The sequence below is a fragment of the Megalobrama amblycephala genome, linkage group LG13 (genome assembly GCF_018812025.1).
Source record: "Megalobrama amblycephala isolate DHTTF-2021 linkage group LG13, ASM1881202v1, whole genome shotgun sequence".
In the NCBI taxonomy this organism is placed as follows: Eukaryota; Metazoa; Chordata; class Actinopteri; order Cypriniformes; family Xenocyprididae; genus Megalobrama; species Megalobrama amblycephala.
This window is the reverse complement of record NC_063056.1, coordinates 14,044,313-14,055,137: the sequence shown is the minus strand read 5'-3', so window position 1 is coordinate 14,055,137 and position 10,825 is coordinate 14,044,313. Positions and strand designations below refer to the sequence as shown.

General features: G+C 35.9%; 1 protein-coding gene across 1 annotated transcript; it reads right to left on the bottom strand.

Moving 5' to 3' along the window:
• Window positions 1–2,588: 2,588 nt before the first annotated feature.
• On the bottom strand, window positions 2,589–10,545 carry m6pr (mannose-6-phosphate receptor (cation dependent)). Its single transcript, XM_048154098.1, has 7 exons — window positions 10,221–10,545; window positions 7,730–7,896; window positions 7,467–7,624; window positions 6,959–7,065; window positions 4,657–4,787; window positions 4,419–4,545; window positions 2,589–4,319 (listed from the first exon to the last, which is right to left on the bottom strand). Exons 2-7 carry the CDS (start codon window positions 7,876–7,878, stop codon window positions 4,194–4,196), a joined length of 798 nt encoding a protein of 265 aa, XP_048010055.1. The 5' UTR covers window positions 7,879–7,896; window positions 10,221–10,545; the 3' UTR covers window positions 2,589–4,193.
• Window positions 10,546–10,825: the final 280 nt, after the last annotated feature.

Genomic DNA, 10,825 nt, shown 5'->3' with positions numbered 1-10,825 from the left:
GATCCATAAAGGTACTAAAAACATATTTAAATCAGTTCATGTGAGTACAGTGGTTCAATATTAATATTATAAAGCGATGAGAATATTTTTGGTGCGCCAAAAAAACCCCAAAATAACGACTTATATAGTGATGGTCGATTTCAAAACAATGCTTCAGGAAGCATCGGATCATAAATGAATCAGTGTATCGAATCTGCTGTTCGGAGCGCCAAAGTCACGTGATTTCAGCCGTTGGCAATTTGACACGTGATCCGAAAGGCAGTACTAAAAAATATATAATATTTAAACCAAAAAAGACAAATTTGGACATCTTCATCCTGTTCAAAAGTTTTCACCCCAGGTCTCTTAATGCATCATGTTTCCTTCTGGAGCATCAGTGAATGTTTGAACCTTTTTTAATGGCAACCTAATGCCCCTTTTCACAAGATGTAATATAAATCTCTGGTGTCCCCAGAATGTGTCTGTGAAGTTTCAGCTCAAAATCCCCCACAGATCATTTATTATAGCTTATCAAACTTATCTTATTGGGTGTGAGCAAAAACACGCCATTTTTGTGTGTCCCTTTAAGTGCAAATGAGCTGCTGCTCCTGGCCTTCTTTCCAGAAGAGGGTGATGATGAGGTGATGATTTCTCAAAACTGTGCGTGTCGAACGCCTGTGTATGCATACGAGTCAAATGAAGTATACTTTCCAAGTCTGTGCGTTCGTCTGTGTTTACACTAGTGTACTTGTAAAAAAAAAAAAACGGAGTATACCCAGGGCTTAAAGCAGCCCAACATGGCTTCATCCCCTTTGTTGCGTGTTCTCGGGGGCGGGGTTTATGTAAATTTTAGGGTTAGTGATGTCACTAACCCAGGAAGAAGCTTGTTGTAGTTCCTACCAGCCATTTGTTGTAGCCCTTAAATGGCTAATTCTTTAAAAGAAAATATCTCCCTTTGCATTTAACTTAGAGCAATGTAACTTTGCAGATGTTATTTATGCTCTAACAGCAACATTACACACTTACTAAAGTTAAAAGTGAAATCATAATCAACTACCTCTTTAAAGGTGCCCTAGATTCAAAATTTGAATTTACCTTGGCATAGTTGAATAACAAGAGTTCAGTACATGGAAAAGACATACATTGAGTTTCAAACTCCATTACTTTCTCTTTCTTATGTAAATCTCATTTGTTTAAAAGACTTCCGGAAAACACGCGGATCTCAACATAACACCGACTGTTACGTAACAGTCGGGGTGTACGCCCCAATATTTGCATATGCCAGCCCATGTTCCCAACATTATGAAAGGCATTAGACAAGGGCAGCCAGTAATGTCTGGATCTGCACAGGTGAATCAACAGACTAGGTAAGCAAGAACAACAGCGAAAATGGCAGATGGAGCAATAATAACTGACATGATCCATGATAGCATGATATTTTTAGTGATATTTGTAAACTGTCTTTCTAAATGTTTCGTTAGCATGTTGCTAATGTACTGTTAAATGAGGTTAAAGTTACCATCGTTTCTTACTGAATTCACGGAGACAAGAGCTGTCGCTATTTTCGTTTTTAAACACTTGCAGTCTGTATAATTCATAAACACAACTTCATTCTTTATAAATCTCTCCAACAGTGTAGCATTAGCTGTTAGCCTCGGAGCACAGCCTCAAACTCATAGAGAATCAAATAAACATCCAAATAAATACTTTACTCGCATAATTCGAAGCATGCATACATCATGCATGACGAACATCTTGTAAAGATTCATTTGAGGGTTATATTAGCTGTGTGAACTTTGTAAATGTGCTGTAATATAATCGAGAGCTCGTATGGCGGGGAGCACGCAAATTAAAGGGGCGGCGCGCTGAAAAAATCAGTGCATAGTTAATGATGCCCCAAAATAGGGAGTTAAAAAAAATAATAAAAAAAAAATCTATGGGGTATTTTGAGCTGAAACTTCACAGACACATTCAGGGGACACCTTAGACTTATATTACATCTTTTGAAAAAGCATTCTTGGGCACCTTTAATACTTGTGTATGAGTCCCTCAATTGTCCTCAGTGTGAAAAAGATGGATCTCAAAATCATACAGTCACTGCTGGAAAGGGTTCAAATATGCAAAAGATGCTGGAAAATCGCAGCATCAGATCTGCAGGACCTGGAGGATCTTTCTTAAGAACATTGGGCAGTTTAACTGCTCAGGACAAACAAGGGACTCATGAACAACCATCAAAAAAAAAAAAAAAAACTTATTCAGGACAGTACTAAATAAAAAATAACATGTATTTTTTGTGATCTCTCTTATTTTTTAAAATAATTAATATTTTGCAGATTCCACAAGGGGTTCACTAACTTTCAAGCAGCACTGTATGCCTAAAAATAATCTCACTGACATTTTGTGTAATATAATATTCATTTTCACCCAAAATGGCATATGCCATAAAACCTCAGTTTAAATTTTAGAACATGAAACTTTACACAGATAATAAAAGTGACCTGTTTTGGTTAAAGAATAGTTGTAAAGCTTTAGTCGTGCAAGCCAGAAACAAGTTTTCTATAGAAAATCATTTTTAGAATATCCAGCAAAAACTGTAGTGCATACACAAATCAGTAATCAAACACTTTATTCATACTTTCCAAAGCAAACAAAATGAATATTTTCACACTAAAATTGTAAAGAACAATAAAGCAGTTGCAAGAACAGTGAAGTCACCCCTCACACAGGCCTGCATCTCACGAAGTACATCAGGATAACATCAAGCCAAATGCGTCATACCTTTCTGCTATTAATATGGAGTGGACTCTACTTATTAAAGCAGAAGCTAAACCAGCATTTCTAATCTGATACTACAGAAGTGCTTTTCAAGGAGCCTCTATCTCACCTTTATACACAGACCAAAACTTCAATGATACATAATAATAGAGCACCTTGTATGGCTTGGGTTTCTAACCATCAGTTCTGTTCCTCCTGATTTTGTAAATAGTTGTAATTCTATGATCTACAGCTCAAAAACAGGAGTGTTTATGCTCATTTATGATCTCAGCTCCTCAAGGGCATAAAGAAAATGTATGACTCCACTAAAAACAAAATCAAGCTTAAAGCTTCAGTGCATTCAAACACACAAGTTTAACAAAAAGCGTTGAAAGAAAAATATACTGCTGCTCTGTCATTATCTGAAATTTTGTCCTGTGGTTTCCAGTGAGGATTTACAGTAATTCCTACCGTATGAAATAGATCCCACAGTCAAAGAATCACATTAACACTTGCAACATCTAGTAGCCAAAATTCAGAAAAAACAAAATTAAAAGAAAGCCAACCAAATGGAAACATTTCCTTTCACATTTCCTTTCAAGTTGTTTCACTACTTTAACTGTTAAATGTTGTCAGTGTGCCACAAATGGCTCTTTCCAAGAACAACTTTTTATCTTCTGAAAGCTGCATTTTCCTCAAATGTATCTTTTTTGATAACATTCGTGATCGCGATTTATCATTAATACCATCGTTCAGAAACATCGCATATAGGTTGTAACAGGCTGAAGAGGTAGGCCTGATCCTTATAACTTCTCCACACTAACACAATATTCCACAACAAAACAGCCAATTTGGAATGTAAAGCGAAGCATATTTGTGAGTATAATTTTTCAAATAATCAATTTCAGTTACTTTTTTGAAAACTCTGAAATAGAAAAAAATCATTTTTAACATTGAATCGATTGAGTTTCGGAGCATGAGCTTAAAAACTTCATTTCAGTTTCATCAAACGTGTTCAAACTGCAAGTAAAACTTGATTAACCGTTCGAATCAAAATAAGTACTTTATACCAAACTACATCTATGTGGTGACCATATCACACAGTCAAGCAGCATTGATGTCTTTTACTCCCTATAAAGACAGAAAACAGGGGCAGTGTTGCATGTTTATGATGATTTCTTGTCATAAATATCAAATTATCAAATATATCTGTAGGTCTTTGGGTTTCTGAAAACTAGTTAGCAAACTTATATATTTAACAAACAAATGCCAAATTAACATTTTAATGGATAAATAGAGAATAAGTGCTACTGGGAAGTTTGAAAAATAAAATAAAATTAAAAAAAAACACGGAAAAACAGCAACACTTCTGAACTAGGAACACGCCTGCTGAACTGAACATCTCTCTTTGGGTTTCAAAACCATAACTGTCCAGCATCTTCTCATTGGTTATGATTTGGTCACATGGGAAGTAAATGGTCATCCCTTTCCTCTGGCTCTTCCCCAAGAGGTTCGGTAGCCACACCTCTGTACGTGGGGGGTTCTTCTCTGTTACCACGGGATCGGCAGACGAAATCACATCCGTCCTGTTAGGATAATAAAAGGGTATATTTGGTTCATAAAGAGGAAGAATGACTGAAACATGAGTCAGAGGCTGAGACAAGTGCACACGTAATGACACCTACAGCAGATAAGTTGCCGATCTGTGACCAAAAGCCATAGTTGGGAAACTGTTCAACTCCTTTGGCTCCAACTACCAGTCGCTGATAGAGGAATCCACCGGTAAGATATACAGCCAGGCAGGAGAATACACTATGAACAGCAAACAGCAACATTACATGTAAAGTATGAGCAAAGGTGATTCATGTTTCTCCTTGATAGCCATTAATGGTATGATCTCTCTGAGAATGTTGAAGCACTCACACAATAAGGAATATGGAGCCGGCACTGAGTTTGGATGGGATTACAGGACAGATTGCATTGGTGTCCAGCTCAAACAGGTAATAACAGTCGTCTTGCTTCTGATTGTCCTCCAAAATCACAGAAAATTTATCCTAACAAAACACAAAGCAATTAATGATTGATAAGACAAGGACTGAGTTGAAATTAGTAGGTTATTCTGGTTATTGTCAAGGTAAAAGCTATCTTGCATACCTGAGATAATTGTTTAGTCCAGAAATGACAATGCACTAATGCTAGTAACCATGCTATTTTTTTTCGCACTAAGTGTAAATAGTTGTTAGATGCTATTTATAATTGTTAAAATTTCCAAGGATCAGCATTCTCCCCTAAAAAAGTGATCAGGCAGACCAAACCTTAAGTCATAGAGACTTTAAACTTTGAGGGCTGTTAGTACTCACACCATCTACAACATCACCAAGGTTCGCCCCGATCGGCATGACAGGGGCGCTACAGTGGTCAAAGGTATGAAATCCCTCAGAAATCCTAAACTTTTAGGCATAGGCTCAAGTGTCTTATATTGTTGGAATCATTGGCTCAAGACAGACAAAATGCATGCCTCGGATTCGATCCTTATTTTCGTGAAATTTCGGGGTACAAACTAGTCCTAGGTTTTTGGCCCAATCGGAACCAAACCAGTGCAGCGAGATTCTCTGGAGTCTGACTGTCAATAATTATCAAAAAAACAAACAAAAAAAAAACAGTTGAAGTTGAAATTTCAATTCACGATCCCTAAAGGCCTCCTGGACTTGAAGTGGGGCGAAGCCAATTTGAATAAAGTGGCTATAACTCATGAACAGCATGCAATATTTCCACCAAACTCAGCACATCTATGAAAGAGTTCATTCTGTGGTTGCGCGAAAAAGGACGCGATGACTGGCTGCTTGGTGTTGCTACAACAGGGGAAAAAAATACGGCCACCAGGGGGAGCCTTTGTGTTTTTCACATGCGTAAAGGATTGTGTATCGCATGATTTTTTTGCACAGGCCCATGACGTTTGTACCACATGGTAGTACTCCTCAGTCTGAGCAAGTTTGCCTCTAGGACCACCGCTGTCAAATGAATCGTTCGTTAAATATTGGAGATAATATTTTTAAAAAAAACAACTTTGGCGAAATGATCCTAGGTTTTTGGCTCAAACTCGATAACTGTTAAAAAGCTTTAAAAAACATATTTCCTATGGTAAATTGCCTGTATTGGCTGTAATGATGGCGAGATGGCTACAGGCTTGCTAATTAAAACATAATACCTTTTTAGGAATATGCTTAAAGGCCTTAAAGAGCTTGAACCCCGATAACTGCTGCTCACAGCTATATTTAAAATAATATTTACATAGTGTATTGTAGTATATTATAAAGCAGTATGCAATAACACCATATTCCATATTACACAATTTTCAGCAACAATATCAAAGTCACGTGGGTCACGTTTTGACAGAAGTACAACTAATGTTTATGTTATGAGGGTCAATAAAATAATTCTAATTTTTTTTTTACTTGTACGAATCTATTTAAAAATCATTTCATAGATGCATTTTTTATTTGAATTATTTTAGGGATATAAAGTAAAAATGTCAGTGATATAACTGTCCTGACATTATATTGAAGAAAATGCCTCAAGTAAAAGAACTACATGTTTTAAATGGAAAGCTTGAGTAGTGTAATAAGTCAGTGTTGTTACTGTTAACTAAAAATAAAACTATTAAAATTGTTTTCAGTAATTGAAATAAGCTGAAATAAAATAGAAATATTAGATGAAAAAAAACTTAAAAGAAAATTAGAAATGAAATGCGTTTATATTGAAGTAAAAATTACTCAAAATAAAAGAAAACAAAAGCATATAACAAAACGACTAAAATGTACCTAAAATGAAAATATAAAAATTAAAGCACATTTAAAATATGAATAAATACTATAATAGTAAAATAATACTAATTAATACCAAATAGCAAGTTCTTTTATTCTTATTTATTTAAAATAAATATGAAGAAGGAAAAAAACAACATCTAAAAGGATGTCTTTAATACTTCTTGAGTTACAGGCATGCAAAGTTTTTTGTTTTATTTTTGTTTGGTTTTTTGGGGGCAGTGTTTCTGAATTGTCACTACTGTCATTTAATGCAACAAGGAATGCCAAACTCAACATTTCTTACAAATAATCTTACACACAATCATAATAGATAATCCCTCAAATCCTAGCAAGCATTTCCTCATGTATACATCTCAACATGCTATCTGTACCATTTCAAAAGCATAAAAAGTTCATACCTCAGCACTCGTGCTGCATGAAATCATAATCATGGCTTTTCTTGGCTCTTGTGAACAGTGGGTGTCATATTTCTCGCCCCCCTCATAGACGAGCAAAACCCAGTCACCTGCACCAAGAATAAAAGGAGAACTAATGTAGAAAATGAGTTAACAAGACTTCCTATGACACCAAGAATAAGTTCTGTAATTTAGTGAAATTTAATGTGTGTATTATATGTGTTGCATTGCAAAAGAACATTGTAAATAAAACCCTGCCATCTGGTACTATGTAACTAAACTTAAAAGCCGCAATCCACAGAAGAATCAGCAAACAATGAAAAGAAAATTTCAGCTGTCGTTATTATAAATGAACGTTCATATGCATGACTACTGAATTAACTATCAATTTAATAAACAACTCAATTGGAAAGAGATACTGAAGACCATAGTGGGTTCAGAAAAGTCCACCTGTAGCACAAAGAAGCAAATGGTTACATGTCATTTCGAAAGGTCAAGCAACGTAACATACTTCCTTTAGTAGCTCGTGTTCTAGTGTAGCTTCCAATTCGGACCAGCTTTCCATCTTTGTCTTTCTGCACAAGACCTGCGTTCTTCTCTCCGCCAGCATCTCCACACATCTGAAAAATGTATTCATATGGCTCCTTCTCTTGTCCTGTTGCGGTGAAGCTGTTCAGAGACAATATAAGGATAGATAGGAAGTTTCCAACTATAACAAGACCATCACAACCTGCAAGCATGAATGAAAGAATAACTTGCAAAAAACTGGCTTACGATTTATTGGTGAGAGGCTCCAAAAAATGGAGCGTTTTATTCCCAGATTCGCTGGCTGAAATCAGCTTGCAGTTGTCCGTGTTGTACTTCGCTTGCACTCCAGCAAGTAGTACGAAAAGAGGAGTGATTATTCTCACAGACAGCAACATGACTTTCAGAGGTGATGCCTGATGGGAAAAGGGCATTAAATAAACCTGTTGAATTTATCCAATGACTGACTGATACATACATACATACATACATAACAGTACATACAGTGGTGGTCAGAATTATTGGCACCCTTGGTAAATATGATAAAAGATGACTGTAAAAATAAATCTGCATTGTTTATCGAACCTTTCATTGAAGGAAATTAATTGAAAGTGTGGGAAAATCAAATTTTTTATGAGTAAAATATCTCTGAAGTATATTCCCAGTCATATTTACATTTTTTTAGCACACCAGGGTGATCATGAACATGAAATTGTCCAGCCATGACTTCCTGTTCCGCAGGAGTATAAACATGAGGAAACACAAAGGCCAAATTCCCTTAATCATTCATCACAATGAGTAAAACCAAAGAATATAGTTCTGATGTACAGCAAAACATTGTTGAGCTTCACAAATCAGAAAATGGCCCTAAGAAAATAGCTAAAGCATTGAAAATCCCCATTTCCACCATCAGGGCAATAATTAGGAAGTTCCAATCAACTAAAGATGTTACAAATCTGTCTGGAAGAGGATGCGTGTCTAAATCGTCCTAATGCGTGGTGAGGAGGAAAGTTTGAGTAGCCAAAGACTCTCCAAGGATCACAGCTGGAGAATTGCAGAAATTAGTTGAGTCTTGAGACTCAGAAAGCCTAAAAAAAAATGATCAAACAGCACCTACATCACCACAAGTTGTTCGGGAGGGTTTCAAGAAAAATCCTCCTCGCTCATCCGGAAACAATCTCCAGCATATTCAGTTGTCAGACACAACTGGAACTTCAAACAGTACCGGTTTCTATGGTCAGATGAAACTAAAAAAAGAGCTTTTTGGCAGCAAACCCACCAGATGGGTTTGGTGCACACATGGATAAAAAGTACCCCATGCCCACGGTTAAATATACTGCTGGATCTTTAATGTTGTGGGCCTATTTTTCTGCTGGAGGTCCTGGACATCTTGTTCAGATATATCGTATCATGGATTCTATCAAATACCAACAGATAAAAAATCAAACCCTGACCTCTTCTGCTAGAAATCTTATAATGGGAATGGGTTGGATCTTCTATCAGGACAATGATCCAAAACAAACACAAAACCAACACAAAAAATGTGTCTCTGAGCACAAAATGAAGCTTCTGCCATGGCCATCCCAGTCCCCTGACCTGAACCCTAAAGAAAATGAGTGGAGTGGAGTGAACTGAAGAGAAGAAGCACCAACATGGAGCTGGAATCTGAAGGATCTGGAGAGATTCTGCATGAAGGAATGATCTCTGATCTCTTGTCAGGTGTTCTTCAAACTCATCAGGCATTATAGAAGAAGACTCAGAGCTGTTATCTTGGCAAAAGGAGGTTGCAAAGTATTTTATATAAGGGTGCCAATAATTGTGGCCTATGTGTTTTGGGAGAAAAACATTTATTTCATATGTGATTTCCCCCCCACTTTCAATTAATTTCCTTCAATGAAAGGTTAGATTTTTGCTAATTTTATGAATTAAAGATCAAAAGGATAAACAATGCAGATTTATTTTTATAGTCATCTTTGATCATATTTACCAAGGGTGACAATAATTCTGACCACAACTGTACATAATCCCATGATAGAAATGTGGGCAGTGTAACAAAAACCTGACACAATATATGCATAGAATATACACATATAATAAATATTTTACTATAATCATGTATTATATGATTAATAAAAAACTCCAGGACAAAAATTAGACAAACATTGTCCTTTTTTCTTCACTTTTTGGTATCTCAAAACAGCTTGCATATTTTATAACATTTTATTCAGGTATTATTTTTTTAATGGTGTACATCTTATGTGTATTTCACACAGAAAATAAATCAAAAACTCTTAAAACAAGAAATATTTCTGTTCAAATCTGGTTCATATTTTTGGCTGCATAACACTCTGAAAGGCCAAAGTTGAAAGGTCATTACTGTTTTTTAAAAAAAAAAAAACGTGATATTTGTAAAGACCACAGATGGAAACCATTACTTTATTTCTAAAGTACAATTTTATAAAATTCGTGGAAAATTGCTTTTACTCTGTATGTTTACTACAAAGCCTGGTTCTAATGTCATAAACGATGTAATCTTTATGCAATATCACTGAAAACGGTTCCGAAAAGACAATAAAAAGGTAAACTGCATTTATCCAAGTTCAAGTAAGCAATGAAGTAAACGGTAATTAAGAAGTTTGGTTAGGAAACCAGATAAACAAGCTGCTATTAGCATAAGCTGTCACATTTCAGCTAATGTATATAAAATCAAATAAATGCACAAAGCCAAACACAAACGTACCTTTCAGAATTCTTATGCCAGTGTTTACTGTATATAAATTAAATGTGGAAGGTTTCAACTAGTTGTCTAGATGTGGACACCCTGCCTGGGTTCTTCTCTTTCCAAAGCTGTCGCACTAGTTGACGTCCTTAAACAACACTTAACGACATTACGTCAAAATATCCGCTGGTATCGATTATCACACATTGAATAAACAAACTTCGTACTATGTTAGCATTAAAAAGATTGCATGATTTAAAGGATTTAATTGTTTCTGTTCAAACGCGGAAGTGAAACTAAACAGGCGCCACATGTGACTGTGCATGACGCGGAAGCTGACGGGCAGCACGTGAACATGGGATATTGAGTGCTGCCTGCTCAAACAAGTGTGAGCGCTGCCTTAGTTACAAGCTAGTGTTGTAGATCTAGTTGATCATCAAACAAGACGTGTTCTTACCTGATAAGGCTCAGTCAGCTATCCTGTTTGACTTAGATATTATCGTAAAAGTAAATTGCATGATAAAAGGTCCAGTCAGACAAAGAAGTGAGGATGAAAAATAATTTTTATTTTTAAAAAGAATAAAGGAATAACAACCGAAGAATACATTTGGGTAAATAAGAATCAT

Excerpts from the sequence above, each read along its gene's own strand:
- m6pr (XM_048154098.1), bottom strand. The coding sequence starts at position 7,878 with ATGTTGCTGTCTGTGAGAATAATCACTCCTCTTTTCGTACTACTTGCT. Across the intron at positions 7,625-7,729 it reads GAGCCTCTCACCAATAAATC|CTTCACCGCAACAGGACAAG; the intron begins GTAAGCCAGTTT and ends GTCTCTGAACAG. Across the intron at positions 7,066-7,466 it reads AACACGAGCTACTAAAGGAA|GTGACTGGGTTTTGCTCGTC; the intron begins GTATGTTACGTT and ends TTCTTGGTGCAG.